The sequence below is a fragment of the Mytilus californianus genome, unplaced genomic scaffold (assembly GCF_021869535.1).
Source record: "Mytilus californianus isolate M0D057914Y unplaced genomic scaffold, xbMytCali1.0.p SCAF_2, whole genome shotgun sequence".
NCBI classification, from domain to species: domain Eukaryota; kingdom Metazoa; phylum Mollusca; class Bivalvia; order Mytilida; family Mytilidae; genus Mytilus; species Mytilus californianus.
Genome location: NW_026262668.1, coordinates 109,779,122 through 109,807,117, shown reverse-complemented (window position 1 = coordinate 109,807,117; position 27,996 = coordinate 109,779,122). Strand labels below are relative to the sequence as shown.

The following is a 27,996-nucleotide window of genomic DNA, read 5'->3' as shown; positions in this document are numbered from 1 at the left end:
GGTAAAACGTTGTTCTGATATCGATATATCGCTCTAAGTTATGGCTGAAGCTGGAGACAAAATACCAACCCTTTCGGAGTTGTACCAAGATTTATGGACAACGTATATCTTCACAGAAAATACAAATGATCCAACTTCATCTCAGGACTATCAAGTACATATATTAATTTACAAACAAAGTCCAGAGGGGCTTTTGAATATACATTTTTATTGTACGTACTGTCGTACAGTCTACAGATAAGATAAGATATATACATTCATAAGATAAATTTTATTGACCAATTTTGGGCCCCGAGGGGCATAATATTATATTAAAGAAAGAAAATCCAATAAATGACAGAATACACATCAAATTACAGACAAAAATATACAATATATATATACCATGTATACTGCATATACATTTTAAGATGTTGCAACTTGCAGCTGGGGAGAATATACCAAAATGGAATATATTGCAATTATGTAAATAAATCATGTGCATAATTATTTATGTTTATTATTAAGACGAGACAATTGTTTTGCTCTTTTTTCAAAGCTCTTTACCAGAAAATTACCTAATTTGTTTAAAATGTGTCTATCTTCATGATCTTCGTTTGTCATTAACCACAGAATTTTTTCTTTTGTAGTAAGTCCACAAAAATTCTTATTAGACATAATAATTTTATTGAAAAATAATTGTCTATCAATGTTATATTGAGGACATTCAATCAAAAAATGGGGTTCATCTTCAACACAGTTATAATGACATAATTGACAATAGATATAAGAAGATGTGGTATGAGTGCCAATGAGACAACTCTCCATCCAAGGCAAAATTTATAAAAGTACACCATTATAGGTCAAAGTACAGTCTTCAACAAGGAGCCTTGGCTCACACCGAACAGCAAGCTATAAAGGGCCCCAAAAATTACTAGTGTAAAACCATTCAAACGGGAAAACCAACGGTCTAATCTATACAAAAAATGAGAAACGAGAAACACTTATGAACCACATCAACAAACGATAACTACTGAACATCAGATTCCTGACTTAGGACAGGTGCAAACAATTGCAGCGGGTTTAAACTTTTTAATGGTACCAAACATTCACCCTTATCTGAAACAATGGTGTAACATCACAACATAGAAAGACACACTATAAAATATCAATTGAAATGGCTCAACTCAATCAAAAGACATATTAACACCAGTGAACATACACTGAACAAATAAATTTGATCTATGATACAATGTAAATACAAAATAAATAAACTAAGGGAAGAATAATTACTGTAACATGTTATACCGCTGTGAAATGTTAAACAATTTAAGAAAAACAATATGCTTGTACAAAAATATCAGCCATTTGCAATTACTTTAAACACTGGTAAATGAAAATAATTTTGTTGTTAGATATACGTGTACAGTTCAAATAGAGAAAGGAAATATTTTTACAAAATAAATAATTTTGATGTTCATAGTACGAAGAAGTGAAAATTTATAGTAATACCAAACACTTATCAAAGCTGGTATATAGACCAGATATAACCCTGAATAACATTAAATAACAAGTTCTCTTATAACTCTTACCATTCTGGGGCCGTTATATTATGGCCTGTACCCAAAATATGTTTTTTTTTTGGCTCCTATTGCAATGGATCTCTATATATTTTCAGAGGTCAGATGAATCATATTCTTTTTCGAAATTCATGCATGTTCCCTGAACCTTAGGCTACTCATTGTCATGTTCCTCAGGTTTAAGGTGCAGTTTGAGCCCAAATAAAACTTTAGAATTGAAATTGCGCTTCAGGAAGTATGGGCTTTCCTTCTGTGTCTGGTCCATGCAGTACAGTACTAGTGGTCTAGAACTTCCAAAAACCTTGTAAACTGACAGGAATATAACTGATGAAAGTATTTATTATTTAAATAGGCTTTGGGAATGAATACTTCTAGTTGCAGGTCCAGGTGAAGCCAAAAATCAGAAAAATGCAGATGTTTGGTTGAAATGGTATTCTTTAGACTGCCATACCCATGATACCCAGATCTGTTTCACTCAGACCTAAGCATTTTTGTGGGTCATGTGTTCATTTGGGTTTGCACTCTGTCTGTCTGTCTGTCTGTCTGTCTGTCTGTCTGTCTGTCTGTCTGTCTTGCAAATCAGTTTTCGACACTGATGATTTTTTGCAGTTATGGTCCTTGGACTTAAAAAAATTCACTGAAATAATCAGTTTTCCACACTTTTTTTGGTCATGCTTGAAGGTTTTGATTTTATAATTTGATATAGTTTTATCATGACAAGTTACAGATCAAGTTCAAATTTTGTTACGGTCTGATGATTTTGTGCAGAGTTGTGGTCCTTGGACTTAGAACATTCACTCATATAATCAGTTTTCCGCACTTTTTTTCGTCATGCATAAAGATATTGATTTGATAATTTGTATATAGTTTTATCATGACAAGTTACAGATCGAGTTCGATTTTGTTCTGGCCTGATGATTTTTATACGACCGCAAACAATTTTTGCGGTCGTATATTGGTATGACGTTGGCGTCGTCGTCGTCCGAAGACACATTGGTTTTCGCACTCTAACTTTAGTTTAAGTGAATGGATCTCTATGAAATTTTACCATAAGGTTCAATACCACAAAAGGAAGGTTGGGATTGATTTTGGTGGTTATGGTACCAACAGTTAAGGAATTAGGGGCCAAAAAGGGGCCAAAAATAAGCATTTTTGTAACTTCCAGACATTACTTGTGTGTTAGTGTATGGATCTCTCTGACATTGTTCCACAAGGTTCCATATCACACAGGGAATGCTGGGATTGATTTTGGGGGTAATTGCCTCAAAATATTAGGAATTAGGGGCCAAAAAAGGGGCAAAAAACAAGCATTTTTCTAGTTTCATGACAATAACTTGTGTGTAAGTGTATGGATCTTTCTGAAATTGTACTACAAGGCTCCATATCACAAAGGGAAAGCTCGAATTGAGTTTGGGGGTAATTGCCCAAAACGTTTAGGAATAAGGGGCCAAAAAGGGGCCAAAAATAAGCATTTTTCTAGTTTCCAGACAATAACTTGTGTTCAAGTGTATGGATCTCTCTGAAATTGTACTGCAAGGTACCATACCACAAAGGGAAGTCTGGGATTGAGTTTTGGGGTGATGAATCATAAGGGGGTTCAAAAAATTGGGGGGGGGGGATTTTTTTTTTTTTTTCCTTTTTTTCTTTTTTTCCTTTTTTTTTTCTTTTAAAATTTTCCATTTTAAGTTGGTTATTTCTCTGTTTTATATTTAAAAGCAAATAATAATGATATGGTAGGAGATACACACCAAACAGGATGTGTAAATTATTATATAATAAGTATTGTGCAATAGCAAGAAATTTTCAATTGCACAGTATTGCACAATAGCAAGAAATCTTCAATTGCACAGTATTGCGCAATAGCAAGAAATCTTCAATTGCACAGTATTGTGCAATAGCAAGAAATATCCAATAGCACAATATTGCGCAATAGCAAGAAATTGTCAATTGTACAGTATTGCCCAATTGCAAGAAATATTCAATTGCACAGTATTGTGCAAAAGAAGATACTTCGTATAAGTTGCTTATTTCTTGACCAATTTCAATGGGGTTTTATTCTTGAATTCTTGGGGTTCTTAAATATGCTGATTCTAACCGTGTATTAAGTTTTTGGATTTTGGGCCCCGTTTTTAAATTGGTCCACATTGAGGTCCAAAGGGTCCAAAATTAAACTTTGTTTGATTTCATCAAAAATTGAATTATTGGGGTTCTTTGATATGCCGAATCTAACTGTGTATTTAGATTCTTAATTTTTGGTTCCGTTTTCAAATTGGTCTACATTAAGGTCCAAAGGGTCCAAAATTAAACTTAGTTTGATTTTAACAAAAATTGAATTCTTAGGGTTCTTTGATATGCTGAATCTAAACATGTATTTAGATTTTTGATTATGGGCCCAGTTTTCAAGTTGGTCCAAATCGGGGTCCTAAATTAAACTTTGTTTGATTTCAACAAAAATTGAATATATGGGGTTCTTTGATATGCTGAATCTAACCATGTATTTAGATTTTTGATTTTCGGGCCCCATTATCAACTTTGTCCACATTGAGGTCAAAAGGGTCCAAAATTAAACTTTGTTTGATTTCATCAAAAATTGAATTCTTGGGGTTCTTTGATATGCTGAATCTAACCATGTATTTAGATTTTGGATATTGGACCATAATAGGTGTATGTCCAATTTAAAATTTTTAAGTTCTTAGACCACATTCATTCTGTGTCAGTAACCTATGCTGTGTCAAATATTTAATCACAATCCAAATTCAGAGCTGTATCAAGCTTGAATGTTGTGTCCATACTCAGTGTTCTCCCCAGGAATTTTGGATAGCATCACATTTGGCGTAAAAAAAAAATTGTATTTATTTTTCAATGTCATTTGTTGCGTCGCGGCGATGCTCTCTTTCTTTTAAGTTATGTTGATTTTTTTCAATTCATAACTGAGAATACAATTAAAGTATAACTGTTCTTTTAGTTTATTTCTTTAATATTCATTTATAGTTACAGAATTATATTTTTCTTGTTAGAAACTACCAACTAAAAATCTAGTACAAAAGAGAACTTCTTTTATATCAAAAAGGAAAAGAAAGTATCATATAGTAATACCATTTCAATTAAAAACTATTCTGTTTATCATGTTTATGAAATTCATTATTTCCTGGGACTCAATGTATCAGTCCCAGTTGTTTCAAACAGATATATGTTTTTAACATTGTTAAACTACTTTAATCAGTAAATTAATTGAAACAATGCGTTTACATAGAAATAAATATATTTTGCAAGGAGATCTAACAAATAGTCTGTAAATTCTTGTGGAATGAGTAACTTTCCCTATTGGGATCATTATAATTCTGTCAGCTGTGCCGTTTCTGCGTCTGTAGTTATTACCGTAAAAATGCGGATTTTGATCATAGCTGGTCCGCTTCCGATCCGTAATTAGTACAAATATATCAATGGCGGTCGAAGAAAAATTTACGAAAATAAACAATGTTTGAGAAGCGAATTGGATGACTATATCACGATTTTACTGTAATAAATAGATGAAACATTACCTAAAGGCAATTTTCATCACGTTCTAATGAAGTATAGAACTTATTTAATATTTTGCCCAGAATCGAAATGTTTTATGTACGCTCTCGAGTACCGGAATGGAAAGAAAACACTTCTTTACAAGTTGTTAGTTTGAAATAACAAACGACCAGCCTGTTAAGTTCGCTCGTTTTTTTGTTTTTTTTTTCTTCTCTTAGGAGACGAATTTGCCTTGATTCAAACGTAGATTTCGAATTGTTTATGATTTTCTCGATGTCAAAATTTTGCAATTGGGCCACTAGTCCGAGATTACTCTGACGTCCAACGGCTATTTTGCCAGACAAGCTGGGGCCGTGGGACGTCAGAGCTCGTCCCATATCAAAAAGTGGATATTTGCCCGTCCAAAATAGATGCGCTGCTTCGTCGCTTCTGGTGCCAACGGACGGCCTTGGAATTATATAAATCGGGTATCAATTTGTTCATTTTTCATTTATCTCTTCATTTATGTAAGTTTCACCTACCTTCCACCCTTTATTTTCTCATATTTAGACAGTTTTCACAGTGACCCATCGATTCAGACATTTTTACTTTTATTTTCAAATGTTACGAGAGATTTTGCGACCTCGAGACTCAAATATGCAAATATTTATACTTTTTTCACCTCCTTTATAGGAGATCGATATTTAACATTTAGTAGCCAACCACGATTTTTCACCTCCTTTACAGGAGATCGGTATTAAGCATTTAGTGCCAACCACGATAACATTCGGAAGCTCTCGGATATTTACATTGCTTGCATCGTAAATGAGCGAGGTGTTAGATTATATATTCATATTGACCTAGGGTCATATGCATACATAATTTCCCATAGTCCATTGTGCCTTACTTTTTTCTCGTGATCACATGACAATCTTTCAAAATGAAAGTCAAAATGCCAGAATCGGTGGGTCACTGTGAAAACTGTCTAAATATGAGAAAATAAAGGGTGGCAGGTAGGTGAAACTTACATAAATGAAGAGATAAATGAAAAATGAACAAATTGATACCCGATTTATATAATTCCAAGGCCGTCCGTTGGCACCAGAAGCGACGAAGCAGCGCATCTATTTTGGACGGGCAAATATCCACTTTTTGATATGGGACGAGCTCTGACGTCCCACGGCCCCAGCTTGTCTGGCAAAACAGCCGTTGGACGTCAGAGTAATCTCGGACTATTGGGCCACGTGTTATCAGTCATGTCATAAGTGTCAGCTTGGGGTATTCGTATCCAAACAGTTATCACCTGAAGGGCAATTAACACCTATTTAATCAATCTTAATTGCCTCTTATGTCCGATTTGAAGGGATTACAATTAAAGGTGATATAATTTTTATGATCACAAGCGGAAATTCGATGAAAGTTCGAAATTTAGGACATCGATATTGCGGCAATGTATAGAGCAGACAAGAAAAAAATAGCGTCCTCAAAATAATTATAGCGTCGCGGAAATTATTATAGCGTCACGGTAAAAAATTATAGCATCGCGGGGCCGCGACGCTAAAACGGCCTGGGGAGATCACTGCATACTTGCCCCAACTGTTCAGGGTTCGACCTCTGCGGTCGTATCAAGCTGCGCCCTGCGGAGCATTTTATTATGCAGAGTTATGGTCCTTGGACTTAGAAAATTCAACACTTTTTTTCATCATGCTTGAAGATGTTGATTTAATAATTGGTATATATAGTCAGTCAGGGGTACTACTTGTACAAGTATTCTTTATTTACTTGAAGAAGTAAATAATAATATACTTATATAAATTAATTATAATGTTTGAATAATCTCCTCTTAATTTTCTCAAAAATTTACTTGTATATGTAATTTTTTTTTTACAATCCCACAAAAATTCTCAAGTTTTGAGATGTAAAAACACGTCTTTCACAATTTTTCTCAGGTTAGCTCATAATTTTTGATTAGAGTTCAATGTTTCATCTCATTAATTCAACAAAGATACTGATTGCACAAAGATCTTAAGTATTTGCGCAAGGCCTTCAAAAATTTCCCCTTGGGGGCTTGTAAATGAGCAGTGTTCCGAAGATAACAGACAAATGAGATTTTCATTGTCCATGAAATTACGCTTAAATGATTAGTAAAGACATCTGCAAAGGACAGACAATTAAAAATTCTATTAGAGCAAAGAAGTCCTCAGAATTCAAGAAAAGAAGATAGGATGACTTTTTACTTGTACATGTATTTATAAGTAAAAAAATCTGAATGTCAAAGGGACATAACTAAGCCAAAAAATAATTTACCTATACAAGTAAATAAAATACACTTGTATAAGTATCCTACAAATTTACTTATATAAGTATATAAATATTAACTTCTTTAAGTAAAAAAAGATTACTTGTACAAGTAGTACCCCTGACTGATAGTTTTCTCATGACAAGTTACAGATCAAGTTCAAATTTTGTTCCAGTCTAATGATTTTGTGCAGAGTTATGGTCCTTAGACTTAGAAAACTCACTCAAATAATCAGTTTTCCAAACTTTTTTTGTCATGCTTAAAGATATTGACTTTATATTTGTTATATATTTTACACCATGACCAGTTATAAATCAGGTTAGCATTTTATTCCAGTACAATGAATTCTTAACCGGTAGGGGACTATGTATTGCTATGCAATACTCTCAGACTGCTTGTTATATTAGGATTACTAAACACTTTCATGTTTCTTGGGAAACATTAATAATGGTACATCTGCAGTATATCAGAATTTTTTGCCCTTTAGTTTAATATTTTTAAAAGCTAACAATGAAAGATTGTGCATTCGGTCATTGGGTGCAGAATGTATAATTCTGAAGATTTTTCATCCTATTTCTTGACCTGCAAGACCCCAGTATGCAGATACATTTGTACATGTGTCTCACCGTAGTCTGCATAGAGAGTGGACCCAAATGAACACATGACCCACAAAAATGCTTAGGTCTGAGTGAAACAGATCTTGGTACCATGGGTATGGCAGTCTAAAGAATACCATTTCAACCAAACATCTGCATTTTTGTCGAGCCTGCGACTTTTGTCGCAGAAAGCTCGACATAGGGATAGCGATCCGGCGGCGGCGGCGTTAGCTAACTTCTTAAAAGCTTTATATTTTAGAAGGTGGAAGGTCTGGATGCTTCATACTTTGTATATGGATGTCTCGTGTTACGAAGTTTCCGTCAGTCACATGTCCAATGTCCTTGACCTCATTTTCATGGTTCAGTGCACGTGACTACTTGAAAAAAAAGTTAAGAATTTTTGTAATGTTAGATTCTCTCTTATTATAAGTAATAAGATAACTATATTTGGTATGTGCGTACCTTGCACGGTCCTCATGCCCGTCAGACAGTTTTCACTTGACCTCGACCTCATTTCATGGATCAGTGAACAAGGTTAAGTTTTGGTGGTCAAGTCCATATCTCAGATACTATAAGCAATAGGTCTAGTATATTCGGTGTATGGAAGGACTGTAAGGTGTACATGTCCAACTGGCAGGTGTCATCTGACCTTGGCCTCATTTTCATGGTTCAGTGGTTATAGTTAAGTTTTTGTGTTTTGGTCTGTATTTCTTATACTGTATGCCATAGGTCTACTATATTTGGTGTATGGAATGATTGTAAGGTGTACATGTCTAGCGGGCAGGTGTCATCTGACCTTGACCTCATGTTCATGGTTCAGTGGTCAAAGTTAAGTTTTTGAGTTTTGGTCTTTTTTTCTAATACTATGTGCAATAGTTCAACTATATTTGGTATGTGCGTACCTTGCAAGGTCCTCATGCCCGTCAGACAGTTTTCACTTGACCTCGACCTCATTTCATGGATCAATGAACAAGGTTAAGTTTTGGTGGTCAAGTCCATATCTCAGATACTATAAGCAATAGGTCTAGTATATTCGGTGTATGGAAGGACTGTAAGGTGTACATGTCCAACTGGCAGGTGTCATCTGACCTTGACCTCATTTTCATGGTTCAGTGGTTATAGTTAAGTTTTTGTGTTTTGGTCTGTTTTTCTTATACTGTATGCCATAGGTCTACTATATTTGGTGTATGGAATGATTGTAAGGTGTACATTTCTAGCAGGCAGGTGTCATCTGACCTTGACCTTATTTTCATGGTTCAGTGGTCAAAGTTAAGTTTTTGAGTTTTGGTCTTTTTTTCTAATACTATGTGCAATAGTTCAACTATATTTGGTATGTGCGTACCTTGCAAGGTCCTCATGCCCTTCAGACAGTTTTCACTTGACCTCGACCTCATTTCATGGATCAATGAACAAGGTTAAGTTTTGGTGGTCAAGTCCATATCTCAGATACTATAAGCAATAGGTCTAGTATATTTGGTGTATGGAAGGACTGTAAGGTGTACATGTCCAACTGGCAGGTGTCATCTGACCTTGACCTCATTTTCATGGTTCAGTGGTTATAGTTAAGTTTTTGTGTTTTGGTCTGTTTTTCTTATACTATATGCAATAGTTCAACTATATTTGGTGTATGGAAATATTTTATGATCTATTTGGCAGTCACGCAGGTTTTATTTGACCTTGACCTCATTTTCAAGGTTCATTGCTCAGTGTTAAGTTTTTGTGTTTTGGTCTGTTTTTCTTAAACTATAAGCAATAGGTCAACTCTATTTGTTGTATGGAAGAATTGTTAGCTGTACATGCCTGCCTAGCATGGTTCATCTGACCTTGACCTCATTTTCATGGTTCATTGGTCAATGTTTAGTTTACTTGGTTAATGTTAAGTTTATGTGACAGTTGTAATAAAGCTTTATATTTAGGACTATCAACATAATATCAATGATTAGTAAAGAAGGCGAGACATTTCAGCGTGTGCACTCTTGTTCTGATTTTTGGCTTCACCTGGACCTGCAACTAGAAGTATTCATTCCCAAAGCCTATTTGAATAATAAATACTTTCATCAGTTATATTCCTGTCAGTTTACAAGGTTTTTGGAAGTTCTAGACCACTGTACTGCATGGACCAGACACAGAAGGAAAGCCCATACTTCCTGAAGCGCAATTGCAATTCTTAAGTTTTATTTGGGCTCAAACTGCACCTTAAACCTGAGGAACATGACAATGAGTAACCTAAGGTTCAGGGAACATGCATGAATTTCGAAAAAGAATATAATTCATCTCACCTCTGAAAATATATAGCATGTATAGAGAGCCATTACAATAGGAGCCATACAAAACATATTTTGGGTACAGGCCATAATATAATGGCCCCAGAATGGTAAGAGTTAAGATTCTGAATTGGAAAACCAAGAACAGTTACCTGTATATAAAAGTTTACTGATACATGTATGTACATGTATGACCAGATATTGACATTATGATGGTGGCATTGTGACGTTATCTTGTTGATAGTTATGCTGAATTACGATGGTGGTACCGATGAAGTGCAATGGACTACATAAACTATATTTTTGTCCAGCCTGCGACTTTTGTCGCAGAAAGCTCGACATAGGGATAGCGATCCGGCGGCGGCGGCCTTAGCTAACTTCTTAAAAGCTTTATATTTTAGAAGATGGAAGACCTGGATGCTTCATACTTTGTATATGGATGCCTCATGTTACGAAGTTTCCGTCAGTCACATGTCCAATGTCCTTGACCTCATTTTCATGGTTCAGTGACTACTTGAAAAAAAAGTTCAGATTTTTTGTAATGTTAAATTCTCTCTTATTATAAGTAATAGGATAACTATATTTGGTATGTGCGTACCTTGCAAGGTCCTCATGCCCGTCAGACAGTTTTCACTTGACCTCGACCTCATTTCATGGATCAGTGAACAAGGTTAAGTTTTCGTGGTCAAGTCCATATCTCAGATACTATAAGCAATAGGTCTAGTATATTCGGTGTATGGAAGGACTGTAAGGTGTACATGTCCAACTGGCAGGTGTCATCTGACCTTGACCTCATTTTCATGGTTCAGTGGTTATAGTTAAGTTTTTGTGTTTTGGTCTGTATTTCTTATACTGTATGCAATAGGTCTACTATATTAGGTGTATGGAATGATTGTAAGGTGTACATGTCTAGCTGGCAGGTGTCATCTGACCTTGACCTCATTTTCATGGTTCAGTGGTCAAAGTTAAGTTTTTGAGTTTTGGTCTTTTTTTCTAATACTGCATGCAATAGGTCAGCTATATTTGGTGTATGGAATGATTGTAAGGTGTACATGTCTAGCTGGCAGGTGTCATCTTACCTTGACCTCATTTTCATGGTTCAGTGGTCAAAGTTAAGTTTTTGAGTTTTGGTCTTTTTTTCTAATACTATATGCAATAGTTCAACTATATTTGGAGTATGGAAATATTTTATGATCTATATGTCAGTCACGCAGGTTTTATTTGACCTTGACCTCATTTTCAAGGTTCATTGCTCAGTGTTAAGTTTTTGTGTTTTCGTCTGTTTTTCTTAAACTATAAGCAATAGGTCAACTATATTTGTTGTATGGAAGAATTGTTAGCTGTACATGCCTGCCTAGCATGGTTCATCTGACCTTGACCTCATTTTCATGGTTCATTGGTCAATGTTTAGTTTACTTGGTTAATGTGAAGTTTATGTGACAGTTGTAATAAAGCTTTATATTTAGGACTATCAACATAATATCAATGATTAGTAAAGAAGGCGAGACATTTCAGGGTGTGCACTCTTGTCTATGCTTTTCATGACGATGTAGAAGTATTCTTGTTTTTTGGAAACAGTTTTCAGGTTTTTAAGTTAATAAGGGGCTTATAAACTTTTAATACTACAGGAAACAGGTAGTGGTTGGTGGAGAGGGAAAGGTTAACCTTTCTTGAAATTTGAAATTTAAAAAAGTTTTTTTTTTTTACGTCTGATGAAGCATTCTCTAAGACCATACAAACAGACTCCTTGTATTATAATATTACGGTAAAAGAGGAACTCATGCAAGAAATCAAGTAAAGATAAAATGTTAACGCAGAATTATGTTCACATGCAGAAAATCGAAGAGGATAATCTCTCATTTAGTATGTAACTGTAGCTAAGGACAAACATATAGCAAAGGCAAATTAATATTTTAACCATTCAACAAATCTTCTTCTCATAATAATTGAACATCTATAGATTTTAAACTAACCATCATGTGCAATATAGACCATCCCACTTCAGCGTGACCATCGCACTTAAGCTTGACAATCGCAATTCAGTGTCCCCATCGCACCTCAGAGTCCTACATATATATATAAGAAACAATGTTTAGGCTCACATACTACAGTCATTATAACGTTACCATTGTACTTATTGATCATGGATTTTATTATTAGAAACATTATTTACATTTAGGTAAAACTCAGGCATGGGATACAGAGTGGAGAGAAAGCTATACACATGGTGAACCAACTACATTTATATAGTGATAATGAGAATATAGATGAAGTTGCCACAAATGAAGTAAGGTAAATACTGTTAGCATTAGTACAACTTAAAAGCAGAAAGAAAATGACCTATGTTGAAAGTCTCTTTGCCATTTCAGTTAATATACTGGTAATTATATTCATGATAGTATAAATATCTTTTTTTTTTAGGAAATGATTTTATACATGAAGTAAATCCTAATTTGATTAATAATTATCATTGTTATACATGTACCTTTAAGTATGATAATACAGAATGTATTAATACATGTAGTATATTACATGTACATGTACATGATTTTTATATGTTATTTTCTAGTGTTGAATCCTTTCAGACATGATCTTCAATTTTGAGTGCCTTTTAGGGTTTGCCAGAAAGATGTCATAATTTATAACTCATCAAACACAATCATGACCGTGTACATAGTGTAAGGCTTTGAGATGATTTGTAGATTTTCATCTTCTTTCCTAATGATCTTTATTTTTTAGTGCCTTTTAGGGTTTGCCAGGAAGATGTCAAACTGTATAAATCAATAAACACTGTGTAAGGCTGTGAGATGATATGAGATATTCATCATCTTTCCCAATGATCTTAAGCAGTCAAATTCTCCATTGATAATTACTGTTTATTTACATTATTTTGTAATCATAGTAATGCTGATATACAACAATGTACAATAACTTTAACACTAAGATACATGTATCTAACAAATGTTTGATAGAACAGGAATGTGATTATAAAAATTGAAATTGTGAAATATTCTGAATTATTAATTACTAATAGATTTACCATATATTTTATAGATACCTCCTTTTACCAGCTATTTTGGGATATTTATCAACACTTTTAAATGTGAAGGAAAGAATTGAAGTTGTAAAGAAAGGAAAGGTATCAGTATATTTTACATTCTTCAAACATTATGCATATAATGCATGTAAAATATTTGTGAACTAAGGAATAATTGTATGGCTGATAAAATATATTATGGATTAAAATATTTCTGATTAATATGCATTTAAACCAAAGCAGTAAAACACCATGATATCTCTGTAAAATTGCCATTGTACAGCATATCAAAAGGTAAAAGTTTTATAACCTGCAACTCAAAATGTCAGACTGGAAATGGTACCCTTCATGCAGATATTTATTAAGAGTATTTCCTTTGTTGAATTTGAATTGAAACCAATTTTGTTTTGTTACTTGAAACAGTAACACCTACCTGTATCCATTTGTTAAGGACTGGAGGGAACATTCAACATATCCACAAGTTTGGTTAGTGGTTCTTAAAAAGATGATCTTTGAAATTTGGACCAATCTTGTCCCATTTTGCCTCATGGGAACACATTTAAATTTTCATCAGGACCATAGTAACAACTTAGAGTGAGTACTTACTGTAGATATTTCCAGCATTCATTTATTATGCTCCCCTAAAAATATTTCAGTAACATGTATATATTTATTACTTTCTTAATCCATCTGTCTGTGACTCTGTATGTCTAAAACAAATAACACCCATGGAATGTGAATTTACATAATATTTGTCATTACAATAAGTGTTGGCAATAACTCACATGGTATGTGAATTTACATAAAATTTGTAATTACAGGATTATTTTACAGACTTCCTAAGGCTTTGTAAATCATACGAAGTAACTGATGTTAACCTCCCACCAGACTCAACAGAGACAGGGCCTACAGGAAAAGGGTAGGTTATTTAACATTTTTTTTAAGGTTGTGAAAATATCATTGGTTATTTGGTATTTAAAAATGTTATTTCAGACTTTAGAAACAACATATCAATGAACCATTGTACCCACGTATTTGTTGCACATTTTAAAAGTTAATGGTTCTGATTAATCAATACCTGCATGAAAATTTTAACCCAAAAATAGAAGTACTCATATATGTTATACAGATTATGTAAATACCACCTTTTTTTAAACAAAGGTGAACGGGAATTAGGAGGAAACACCACCAGTATTAAAGATGATATTAAGCAGGAGCAATTTCTCATTATATGGTGTAAGATAAAATATTTTGTTGTAAATTTCAAAACTAATGCTGTAACAAAATTATATATCCCACAAAGATAAAAATTTGAAAGCAATAATGCTCAACTATATTTACCTTAGATGTCAAGGGATATTATGTAAACAGGGAATAAAATATAATCCAACCTTACTGAAGTTAGTGATGATCTCTGTCTTTAATAACTTGTTTTTTACTGAGGTTTTTGCTTTGGTTGTGTTACATTTTAATATCATGGTCTAACTCTTTTTTTATGAAAACTATATATAAAATGATCTGACTAGAACTTTGTTTCATAAATCAAATCAATTGGTTTTCGTCATTTATAAAAATAAAAACTTAGAAAAATCTTGATAAAATACAATTGCATACAGATGTTTGAATTTATTTTTCAATATTCAGTCCTCCAGATCTGATTGCAATGTCTAGACAAAGAGGGGATAAGATTAAAAAATTCCAGGAACAAAAAGAACGAGCCAAAAAACTAAAGGATTTATCTGTAGAAGTAGAGAAAGAACATGTGGACGATGAGGTTAAGGTAAAAGCTTTCTTTTCTTTTGTTACTTATGCCCCAATTATATTGTAAGGGGGCAAAATGTTTTCCACTCTGTTGTTTGGCTGTAATCTGTCTCATTTCTGATTTTAGATTGGTTAATGGTAGTTTACCATGAAGTTGTGGTCATAACATCTTGAAACTTTTTACACATGATCATTATGAAGTGAACTTTTGAGAATATATGCCAAGTTAGGGTTTCCACCCAAATTTCACAGGTCACTTATCAGGCTAAAGTTTGGTTTAAGGTAGTTCACCATGAAGTTGTTGTCACATTAACTTTAAACTTAGTACACATGTTCATTATCATGTGATTTTAAATAAATATATACCAAATTAGGGTTTGAACCCAGATTTTGTTGTCTACTAAACATAGAAAGGTGATAGGTGAGCAGTGCATGGTGCCCTCTGGATATATGTTCTGAATTACTTGTTAATTAAGATAAATGTTTTGAAGTAGTTTTTGGTGATTTTTTAAGCTTCCTTTTCATTACTTTAAAAACTTTTAACAAAAATGTTGAGTCCTTATATGCATCTGTGACATTGGGACAAATGGGACAAATGGCATGATAGGCAAGAATAAACTACAGAATATCTTTTGTGGCATTAACTGCAGCAGAAGATAATACTATAAGAATTGCTATATACATGTACCTGTATATTTTATCCATAATTACATACATCAATATAATTTTTGTATCACCTTCATTGCACAGTTCAAATATATGAACTCTGTTTTCATCTTCTCAGAAACTACTGGACCAAATTTTTCTAAGGACTATTACAGGGGTTAGACAACACTTTTTTATACCCCACCACCATAATCTTTATTTTCATTTTTAACAGAATTGTATTTGCTTCCACCCATATTACCCACAGAAAAAAATATCATGTGGTGTCAAACCCTGCTTTGATTGGTAAATAAGGGTAAATAGGTGCAGCCTCTGTTATTCTGAAACTTGCTTGTTCATAGCTTATTGATGATGGCATATGATGACTCTGATTGATTTTTTCCCAGAATAGTCCCAAATTTGCAGGAATAATATTTTGAACGTCATTTCTAAATTTTCCTGATTTCCTGGGTGAAATATTTGTCCACCAGAAGCAATTTTTATTCAGATTGGTCAGTTTTCTGAAATTACAAAGTCAAACTATTTGACAAATTGAAGATATTACATTTTGATCAAACCTTGTCACCTTCCCTGAATATGTCAATTCATTTATTTTTATGCCCAGGCCGTAGCGGAGGGAGCATTAAGTTTTACCCTTGTCCGTCTGTACGTACGTCCTTCCGTCCGTACGTCCCAAAGTTGGTTTCTGTTCTCTAACTTTAGTTTGCCTCAACCAAATGTTATGAAACTTATACACAATGCTTATTACCACAAAACACAGATCAAGTTTGAAATTTTGTGGCGTCACTATAATCGTTCTAGAGCTATGCCACTTTACATTTGGAAAAATTGCGTTTGTTTTTTTGTTTCCGTTCTTTAACTTTAGTTTGCCTCAACCAAATGTTATGAAACTTATACACAATGCTTATTATCACATAATACAGATCAAGTTCGAAATTTGGTGGCATCTCTTTTACTGTTCTTGAGTTATGCCCCTTTATAAACATAAAAATTGCTGAATTTTTCATTTCTGTTCTCTATCTTTAGTTTGCCTCAACTAAATGTTATGAAACTTATACACAATTCTTATTACCACATAATACAGATCAAGTTCGAAATTGGGTGGCGTCACTTTTACCGTTCTTGTGTTATGCCCCTTTATAAACATAAAAATTGCTGAATTTTTCGTTTCCGTTCTCTAACTTAATTTAGCCTCAAAGCAAATGTTATGAGACTTATACACAATACTTATTACCACAAAACTCAGATCAAGTACAAATTTGGGTAGCGTCACTTTTACTGTTCTTCAGTTATGTGCCTTTATAACTGTATATGATATGCAAGCGGGGGCATCATCTGTGTCCCATGGACACATTTCCCATTTGTTTCAATTTAAGATTTGAATATATCTAACTGCAGCTATACATACATTCATTCCCTTTCTCTTGATTTTACAGAGAGATTATTATTTGACCTTATGTCAACATTGGGTGGAGAAGTCTTTAGAGGAATTAGACAGCTTGAATTGTAAGTATTTCAGATTAAACTTTTACAACAATTTTTGTGTATTTATTTTTATATTTAAGAAACAGAGGAGATATATGATACATATCAAAGGAAGCATAATCAAACAAAACAATACAACCAAAGACATAAACCAATTAGCTGGTGAACAGAACTCAGTCAAAACATTTAAAAGGAACTAATATTAAATATCACTCTGAACTTAGAATAAGACTCTATTGATTTATATTGAGTTAAATATTCAAGTTCTTTTATCAAATACTAAGTAGAAAACAGTCAAACCTGTATAAAAAGGTTACCATCTGGACCATATAAAACTGACCTTTCAAGAATGATGACCTTTGCATTGAGGTTCAAAATGGATGTTTTGGGGGTTAAAATTGCATTCATGCAATCTAAACCCTTATGTGGCTGGCTTAATAGTTATTAATATTCCAGATTTTATCACTACTTTTGATATACACAAAACATAGCGCATTGAGCACAACATTCTAGAAATACATCCTTCATATGAAAATTTCTAGAAATTTATCGATGAAATTTTTCTCAAATACTCAAGTTACAAAATGATGTGTATTTGTTTAACCATACTTGTCAAGAAAATTACATAAATTGTGCATGGTATATGAATATAGGGTCATTTCTAAAAATATCAACGATGTCATTGTGACAAGACAAGTTTTCTCTTAATAGAGGTGACCTTTATAGAAGGTTTTACTGTACATTTTGTTCCTTTTCAAACTGAGGTTAAATTTTATTTCCTTCATTGTTTTAATTATTACACATTTTATTTAAGCATTATCTATCAGTTAAACTTCGTAATCATATACCTATTTTTCTGAATTAATTATATATTTGACATATTGTTCTGCTTAAAAGAAGATAATTTATTTTACTATATTTTTGTGAAAAGGTGAAGTAACAATGTTAAAATTTAGAGAGCAAAGTATACAGAATGGACATGAAGAACCTCCAAAACACAAAAAAGATCCACAAAAGAAACAGGTATAATCTTATATAAGAACTTTTATCACAACAGTGTCTTAGTTAACAAACAATATTGTGGGAGAGGGATAAAATAGAAACAATTTCAGTGACAAATGTTGTTTTTTTTCCATTTTACTCAATTTTCTGCAACTTCAAAATTTTATTACCTGTAAAAAGAATTTTTCAGGCTAAAGTAGGTTTGTTTTATTGTAAGAAATAGATTCATCATTTAAATCTGTAGATGTGAGAAATGTTATGGTATTGAGGAGACGTAGTGAATTGTTCTGTCATCAGTTTATTGTCCCCTGCACGACGCATTGCACGGGACATATAAATACAGGGCATCCATCCGTCCAGTCTTGTTAGCGCTCTCAAGTGTACAATTCCTGCCAGATTTTTATAAAACTTATACCATGTGTTCATATCAGCAATGTTTGGGACAAGCTAAAAAATCAGTGCTAATCAACTATTTTTAAAAGAGTTATGCCCCTTGGAAATATTAATTATATAGGAAGATTTCATTGTTAGAGCTCTCATGTGTACAATTCTTGCCAGATTTTTATGAAATTTATATCATAGGTTTATATTAGCAATCTCTTGGACAAGTTTGGAAATCAGTGTTGATCAATTATTTTAGAAAGAGTTATGCCTCTTTGAAATTTTAATTATATGGAAAATTGCATTGTAAGCGCTCTCGTGTACAATTTTTGCCAGATTTTTATCAAATTTCCATCAAAGGTTTTTATACGACCGCAAAAAAATTTTTGTGGTCGTATATTGGTATGACGTTGGCGTCGTCGTCCGGCGTCGTCGTCCGAATACACAATAGTTTTCGCACTCTAACTTTAGTTTAAGTGAATGGATCTCAATGAAATTTTACCATAAGGTTCAATACCACAAAAGGAAGGTGGGGATTGATTTTGGGGGTTATGGTACTAACAGTTAAGGAATTAGGGGCCAAAAGGGGCCAAAAATAAGCATTTTTGTAACTTCCAGACATAACTTGTGTGTAAGTGTATGGATCTCTCTGACATTGTACCACAAGGTTCCATATCACAAAGGGAATGCTGGGATTGATTTTGGGGGTGATTGCCTCCAAATTTTAGGAATTAGGGGCCAAAAAGGGGCAAAAAACAAGCATTTTTCTAGTTTCATGACAATAACTTGTTTGTAATTGTATGGATCTTTATGAAATTGTACTACAAGGTTCCATATCACAAAGGGAATACTGGGATTGATTTTTGGGGTAATTTCCTCCAAATTTTAGGAATTAGGGGCCAAAATGGGGCAAAAAACAAGCATTTTTCTAGTTTCATGACAATAACTTGTTTGTAAGTGTATGGATCTTTATGAAATTGTACTACAAGGTTCCATATCACAAAGGGAAGGCTGGGATTGATTTTGGGGGTTTTCCCTCAAAATTTTAGTAATTAGGGGCCATAAAAGGGCAAAAAAAACATGCATTTTTCTAGTTTCAGGACAATAACTTGTGTGTAAGTGTATGGATCTTTATGAAATTGTACTGCAAGGTTCCATATCACAAAGGGAAAGCTGGAATTGAGTTTGGGGGTAATTGCCCTAAACGTTTAGGAATTTGGGGCCAAAAAGGGGCCAAAAAACAAGCATTTTTCTAGTTTCCAGACAATAACTTGTGTTCAAGTGTTTGAATCTCTCTGAAATTGTACTGCAAGGTACCATACCACAAAGGGAAAGCTGGGATTGAGTTTGGGGGTGATGAATCATAAGGGGGTTCAAAAAATTGGGGGGGATTTTTTTTTTCATTTTTTTTCTTTAACATTTTCCATTTTAAATTGGTTACTTCTGATTTATATATAAAAGCAAATAATAATGATATGGTTTGAATAGGCATACATGTGAACCTCCCGACGGGAGTACAATAATCCCGTTTTCAGGGGTCTCCTCCCGACCTCCCGTTGAAGAGGAAAAAATCCCGTGTATGAAATTTTTCATGAATGAAAAATTTCTGCCCAACATATCATCTCAGGCATCTGGTGTAACTGACATTACCTGAAGTTATATTTTACCTGTAAATCAATTAACATGCATAATTATATGGCTTCACTTGTCAGCTTGAGTGTCAAACATACTGGTAATCAACGATTTTGACCTCAGGCTAACTGCCGTTGTGTAACAAAAACTGTGTATTTATTGGGTTACTTCCCTTGATTTATCCTGTTTTAAGTTACTTTCCTATTAATAATGAAAATTTTTAAAAGAATATAAATAAAATATAAATTGAACAAATAATCATAAAAGGATGGTTATTAAATGATTTTAAATGTCTTAGGACAAATAAAAAAATAATAATTTGAAAATTATTTGAGGATTCTATACTTCCTTTCAAGGCTTAAATTGAAATTTATATAATAACTATGACCCAAATTTTACAGATAGAATGATTTTCTGAGTTTGCAAATAAAAACTATTTGCAAGAGAAAAAAAAAAAAAAAAAAACATATTTGCAGATAGCTAAACAAATGTTCTGGTTGCAATGATTGTTTTATAGAATATGAAGTAAAAAATTTAAAGAACATACTGGAAAAAAACAATGTTAGATTGAACATGTAGAATATAAAGATGGAGAAACTTTATAAGTACAAGGGTACTATAAACATAATAAATTGGATGGAAAGTTGAAGAAAACACACTTTAAAAGACCATTTTTACAGCACACGGTTACATTTACAACAAAATTATTGTCGATTAAAAACCTCCTGATCTGAGTCCTAATCTCCTGACCAAAATTTCCCAATCTCCTGATCTGAGTTTCACAGTCCATCACATGTATGAATAGGTAAATTGAAAATTTTTAAGTTCTTAGACCACTTTCATTCTGTGTCAGAAACCTATGCTGTGTCAAATATTTAATTACAATCCAAATTCAGTGCTGTATCAAGCTTGAATGTTGTGTCCATACTTGCCCCAACTGTTCAGGGTTCGACCTCTGCGGTCGTATCAAGCTGCGCCCCAGCGGAGCATTTTATTATAATATAAGCAATGTCTTGGACAATTTAAAAAAATTAGTGCTTATCAAATATTTTTAAAAGAGTTATGCCCCTTGGAAATACTACTTATATTGGAAATTGCAATTTGCTCTCTTAGATATTAGATAAAAAAAAATTTAAACAAAAAATTTTTTTTTTTTTAGTTATTGCCCTTAGATAGATAAAATATGTGCAATGCGGGGGACATTGGAACTCTGTTCTTTTATTTGTCAGTTTATTCATAACAAAAATTTGTAAACACAAAATTCTCTACATACAGGAATTACTGGACAGACTGATTTCACACTGTGTGTAGTTGTGCATATTTTTGGTGACTTTTGATTGGCCTGAAGGTTTCCAACAATAGGGACATGCCATTTCTAGATATTGGGGAGTTTCTCAATGCAAATCTCTTACAACTGGCACATATTTTGGAATGGAAGAAAACATCAGAATTACTTCATTTATACATATTTCATTTAGTACCTGCAAATAAATTTTATAGCATGATAGATGTTTGCTGTTTCTTCATGGTCAGATTTCTAAGCAATAGGTCAACTATATTTGGTGTATAGATTAACTGTAAGGTGCACAATGTCTGTCTGGCATGTTTCATTTAAACTTGAGATCATTTTCATGATTCATTGGTCAATGTCAACCTTTCATGGTTAAGTCTGTTTCTATAAGCAATACTTTTACTATTTTTATACGACCGCAAAAAAATTTTTGTGGTCGTATATTGGTATGACGTTGGCGTCGTCGTCGTCCGAAGACACATTAGTTTTCGCACTCTAACTTTAGTTTAAGTGAATGGATCTCAATGAAATTTTACCATAAGGTTCAATACCACAAAAGGAAGGTGGGGATTGATTTTGGGGGTTATGGTACTATCAGTTAAGGAATTAGGGGCCAAAAATAAGCATTTTTGTAACTTCCAGACATAACTTGTGTGTTAGTGTATGGATCTCTCTGACATTGTACCACAAGGTTCCATATCACAAAGGGAATGCTGGGATTGATTTTGGGGGTAATTGCCTCAAAATTTTAGGAATTAGGGGCCAAAAAGGGGCAAAAAACAAGCATTTTTCTAGTTTCATGACAATAACTTGTTTGTAAGTGTTTGGATCTTTAGGAAATTGTACTACAAGGTTCCATATCACAAAGGGAATACTGGGATTGATTTTTGGGGTAATTTCCTCCAAATTTTAGGAATTAGGGGCCAAAAAGGGGCAAAAAACAAGCATTTTTCTAGTTTCATGACAATAACTTGTTTGTAAGTGTATGGATCTTTATGAAATTGTACTACAAGGTTCCATATCACAAAGGGAAGGCTGGGATTGATTTTGGGGGTTTTCCCTCAAAATTTTAGTAATTAGGGGCCATAAAAGAGCAAAAAAAACATGCATTTTTCTAGTTTCAGGACAATAACTTGTGTGTAAGTGTATGGATCTTTATGAAATTGTACTGCAAGGTTCCATATCACAAAGGGAAAGCTGGAATTGAGTTTGGGGGTAATTGCCCTAAACGTTTAGGAATTTGGGGCCAAAAAACAAGCATTTTTCTAGTTTCCAGACAATAACTTGTGTTCAAGTGTATGAATCTCTCTGAAATTGTACTGCAAGGTACCATACCACAAAGGGAAAGCTGGGATTGAGTTTGGGGGTGATGAATCATAAGGGGGTTCAAAAAATTGGGGGGGGGGGGATTTTTTTTTTCCTTTTTTTTCTTTAACATTTTCCATTTTAAATTGGTTATTTCTGATTTATATATAAAAGCAAATAATAATGATATGGTTTGAATAGGCATACATGTGAACCTCCCGACGGGAGTACAATAATCCCGTTTTCAGGGGTCTCCTCCCGACCTCCCGTTGAAGAGGAAAAAATCCCGTGTATGTGCCCAACATATCATCTCAGGCATCTGGTGTAACTGACATTACCTGAAGTTATATTTTACCTGTAAATCAATTAACATGCATAATTATATGGCTTCACTTGTCAGCTTGGGTGTCAAACATACTGGTAATCAACGATTTTTACCTCAGGCTAACTGCCGTTGTGTAACAAAAACTGTGTATTTATTGGGTTACTTCCCTTGATTTATCCTGTTTTAAGTTACTTTCCTTTTAATAATGAAAATTTTTAAAAGAATATGAATAAAATATAAATTGAACAAATAATCATAAAAGGATGGTTATTAAATGATTTTAAATGTCTTAGGACAAATAAAAAAATAATAATTTGAAAATTATTTGAGGATTCTATACTTCCTTTCAAGGCTTAAATTGAAATTTATATAATAACTATGACCCTAATTTTACAGATAGAATGATTTTCTGAGTTTGCAAATAAAAACTATTTACAAGAGAAAAAAAAAAAAAAATAAAAACTATTTGCAGATAGCTTAACAAATGTTCTGGTTGCAATGATTGTTTTATAGAATATGAAGTAAAAAAATTAAAGAACATACTGGAAAAAAACAATGTTAGATTGAACATGTAGAATATAAAGATGGAGAAACTTTATAAGTACAAGGGTACTATAAACATAATAAATTGGATGGAAAGTTGAAGAAAACACACTTTAAAAGACCATTTTTACAGCACAGGGTTACATTTACAACAAAATTAATGTCGATTAAAAACCTCCTGATCTGAGTCCTAATCTCCTGACCAAAATTTCCCAATCTCCTGATCTGAGTTTCACAGTCCATCACATGTATGAATAGGTAAATTGAAAATTTTTAAGTTCTTAGACCACTTTCATTCTGTGTCAGAAACCTATGCTGTGTCAAATATTTAATTACAATCCAAATTCAGTGCTGTATCAAGCTTGAATGTTGTGTCCATACTTGCCCCAACTGTTCAGGGTTCGACCTCTGCGGTCGTATCAAGCTGCGCCCCAGCGGAGCATTTTATTTGTTTTGGAATGATTGTATGGTGAACATGTTAGTCTGGTAGTGTTCATTTAACCTTGACCTTATTGACATGGATCATTGATAATGTTAATAAAAGTATGTGATATTTGTAGTAAAACCTTTATCTAAAAGACTTGCAACATAAACTCAAATCATGATCAGTAAAGCAGGTGAGTATTGGTCAGCTTTTAAGAGTTTTCTAAGGAATTATAATGAGTCCAACGATCTATACCTAAATAAGGACTTTTTTTAAAAACATTTTTACTTTCTTTTTAGGCATTTAGACCATTTATCATAACAAAGGACATGATACAAAAGAAAGTTTATGGAGCAGGCTATCCAAGTAGACCTGTTATGACTGTGGATGAATTTTATGAAGAAAGAGTAAGAGATGGAACATTCCAAGCACCTGGAAATAGGTAAGTGTGAAACTATCAAAGTTTGGAAAATGGCTAAATAGGTGAACAAATATGATAATTATGTTAATAATTCAAAGATATAACAATGACAATAGTGACCATGTATCTCGTATCATTAACTCACCATGAAAGTGCTTTTTGATATATATTAAATCGCAACCCAGAGTTGGTATCAGAAAGGGTTAACAGTAGCTTGTAATATGATAAATGGAACTGAGTATATAATAAAAAAGAAAGGATATGGGGTAACCATCCGTGATACAAAATCAGTACATGCACAGCAAAACACATGAAAAGCAAAGGAACAGTGCATTTATCACTGTTCTTCATCTCAAAGTGACAGTGAGGTCTTCAATACAGAGCAACTCTCACCTCACTGCAAGTGTAAGACGGCCCCTATCATTGGTTCGAGGGGAATTCTTTGCAAACTGACGATCACGCTACAACTGTAAATTGAAGAACAATAAAATCAATCTGGCAAAGAATTGAACCCACTACATGTTGGATAAATTGGCAGGAAAAAAAAACTTCTGTATAAGGCAAATAATTGAGGTAGACTTTGTAAGCTGTAACACCACAAACTATATGGTTACATTACATTTCTTATTTGTGAGATATTTTTTGATTTACAGTTACTGACACCAAACTCATATTTTGAAATAAAAAAACCCTATCTACACATACTGTAAATTCAGAAATTATTGCGTGCATTTATTATTGCGATTTTTAAAAAATGGAGAAAAATGCGAGATTAATTATTGCGATTTAAGGAAAATCTGCATACAGATATATGTATCAGATATCAAAATGCGAGTTCTTATTTTTGCGATACTCACCCAGTCGCATTATTCGCATTAATAAAAAACTCGCAATAATTTCTGAATTTACAGTACACAATTATATGTTTTAGTCACAGTATGCAGGATTGGGCAAATGACCCTGAAAGAGATGCTCAGGCTAAAGAACAGGAGGACTCAGAAAAAGAGAAGAAAATAGAAGAAGATGATGAGGAAACTTTACAAAAAGCTAGAGATTGGGATGAATGGAAAGATGGTGAGTAGTACTTGCCTGATGGTCTGAAAGGTTTTGTCTAGCATTGTCCCGAATGGTCTGAAAGACCATGTCTAGCACTGTCCATTGTCCCTGATGTTCTGGAAGGTTTTGTCTAGCAATGTCCATTGTCCCTGATGTTCTGAACGGATTTGTCTAGCAATGTCCATTGTCCCTGATGTTCTGAACAGATTTTGTCTAGCAATGTCCATTGTTCTTCATGTTAGGAAAGGTTTTCTCTAGCTATGTCCATTGTCCCTGATGTTATGTAAGGTTTTGTCTAGCAATGTCCATTGTCCCTAATGGTCTGAACGGTTTTGTCTAGCAATGTCCATTGTTCCTGATGGTCTGAACGGTTTTGTCTAGCAATGTCCATTGTTCCTGATGGTCTGAACGGTTTTGTCTAGCAATGTCCATTGTCCCTGATGATCTGAAAGATTTTGTCGAGCAATGTCCATTGTTCCTCATGGTCTGAAAGGTTTTGTCTAGCAATGTGCACTGTCCCTGTTGTTATGAAAGGTTTTGTCTAGCAATGTCCATTGTTCCTGATGGTCTGTAAGGTTTTGTTTAGCAAGTCCATTGTCCCTGATGTTATGAAAGGTTTTGTCTAGCAATGTTCATTGTTCCTAATGGTCTGAAAGGTTTTGTCTAGCAATGTGCACTGTCCCTGTTGTTATGAAAGGTTTTGTCTAGCAATGTCCATTGTTCCTGATGGTCTGAAAGGTTTTGTTTAGCAAGTCCATTGTCCCTGATGGTCTGAAAGGTTTTGCCTAGCAATGTCCATTGTTCCTGATGTTCTGAACGGTTTTGTCTAGCAATGTCCATTGTTCCTGATGGTCTGAAAGGTTTTGTCTAGCAATGTCCATTGTCCCTGATGGTATGAAAGGTTTTGTCTAGCAATGTCCATTGTTCTTGATGGTCTGAAAGGTTTTGTCTAGCAATGTCCACTGTCCCTGATGTTATAAAAGGTATTGTCTAGCAATGTCCATTGTTCCTGATGGTCTGAAAGGTGTTGTCTAACAATGTTCATTGTCCCTGATGTTATGAAAGGTTTTGTCTAGCAAAATCCACTGTCCTTGATGTCATTTTTAGTTGTTTGTTGCAAGGATGTAGAATTTTTCACACAACTTTTGTACTTTTTCAAAGCTTTACATTCAGGTTTCATGTTGAAATTCTTCTGGAAGATTTGAAAAGACTGACAGTTCTGCCATGTTGTCAAAGTAAAGGAATAGGTTTGAGAAGGGTTAATATTGGCCTAAAATGCAAATAAATTTAACTTTAGAAATTTTAATTAACATTTGATGAAAAATGGCTAAAAAATATCTGACAAATATGAATTTATCAAGCTCTGACTCATTACAACAGTAAACCAAATTAGTTCTTTATTAAACATGGGAAATCTGTATTGTTTTAATTGTCATAAAGATAATAGACTAACCAGGTCAACTGTAATTTGTACTTAATCATCAACCCTCTGTTGCCTTTCCATTTGCTACTCTGCCGTCTTAACATTATAAATGATTATTAACATGCTTAAGATTAACATCTATGAACTGTAAGCAATTCCACTGCTTGGGATTAAGAAAGGGTGGGTTGTAGCCTCAAAAAACAACTTTATCACTGCCACATGCATATATGTTTATGACTATGTGCCTGTCCCAAGTCAGTGATTGTCTTTAGTTATAATGTTATATCTGAATGATTTGCGTTCTTCATGTAATTGGTATTAATAGAATATCTTTGAATGTCTCTGTCAGATTTTTTTTAACTTTTCTGGACTTTGGCTGATCTTTTTATAAATACATACATTAGTGTTTTGTTGAAGATTGTATTGTTGACCTTGTCTTTCAGTATTTTGTGTGGTTTGGTGGCTTTTCTTTTGGCATATAACCCACATCTCCCTTTATTTATAACTTAACTTATAATTTATTACATGTAATTTGACATAAAGAGTGCAGAACATCTCAAATATCTTAAACTAATTCCTACTAACACATATGAAGGCACAAATCACTACTCAAAAGTAACTTATGAGTTGGAAGAAAACAAGTTATAAAATTGAATAAATTAAAGGAAACTTAAATAGAAGTAGCATGTATAGGTTTACAGGGGTAATCCCTTTCTATTAAATTAGATAAAATCAAAAACATCTGCTTTAATCTATTCCTTTTTTATATTTTTGTAGATCATAGGAGAGGATGGGGGAACAGAAAGAATATGGGATGAACAATCATAAATAGGCATTATAAATTTATTTTGATATGATTTTGAGGCTTTATTTGAACAGTAATAAAAAATATTCTGAAGCTATAGAAAAGTTTGTAAGTGCTGAATAATATTATTGTGATAATATTTTCAATATGATAATAAAATTTACATCTGATATCGCTTACCATAAGTTTTTTGTAAGCCTAGCCTGATTGTGCATAATTATAT

General features: G+C 33.5%; 1 protein-coding gene and 1 long non-coding RNA gene across 2 annotated transcripts; both read left to right on the top strand.

The window, feature by feature from the left end:
- Nucleotides 1-12: 12 nt before the first annotated feature.
- On the top strand, nt 13-27,943 carry LOC127730738 (immunoglobulin-binding protein 1-like). Its single transcript, XM_052239268.1, has 10 exons — nt 13-154; nt 12,396-12,508; nt 13,271-13,355; nt 14,075-14,172; nt 14,898-15,033; nt 17,117-17,186; nt 18,097-18,188; nt 24,368-24,510; nt 25,421-25,563; nt 27,746-27,943. Exons 1-10 carry the CDS (start codon nt 41-43, stop codon nt 27,784-27,786), a joined length of 1,035 nt encoding a protein of 344 aa, XP_052095228.1. The 5' UTR covers nt 13-40; the 3' UTR covers nt 27,787-27,943.
- Nucleotides 19,408-23,529, top strand: LOC127730748 (uncharacterized). Its single transcript, XR_007995262.1, has 2 exons — nt 19,408-19,537; nt 22,324-23,529. It is a non-coding gene; the product is annotated as an uncharacterized LOC127730748 (long non-coding RNA).
- Nucleotides 27,944-27,996: the final 53 nt, after the last annotated feature.

Bases quoted from the DNA above. Each gene is read 5' to 3' on its own strand.
- LOC127730738 (XM_052239268.1), top strand. From the start codon at position 41: ATGGCTGAAGCTGGAGACAAAATACCAACCCTTTCGGAGTTGTACCAA. The intron at 155-12,395 runs GTACATATATTA...ATTTACATTTAG, and splicing joins CTTCATCTCAGGACTATCAA to GTAAAACTCAGGCATGGGAT. The intron at 15,034-17,116 runs GTAAAAGCTTTC...TTGATTTTACAG, and splicing joins ATGTGGACGATGAGGTTAAG to AGAGATTATTATTTGACCTT.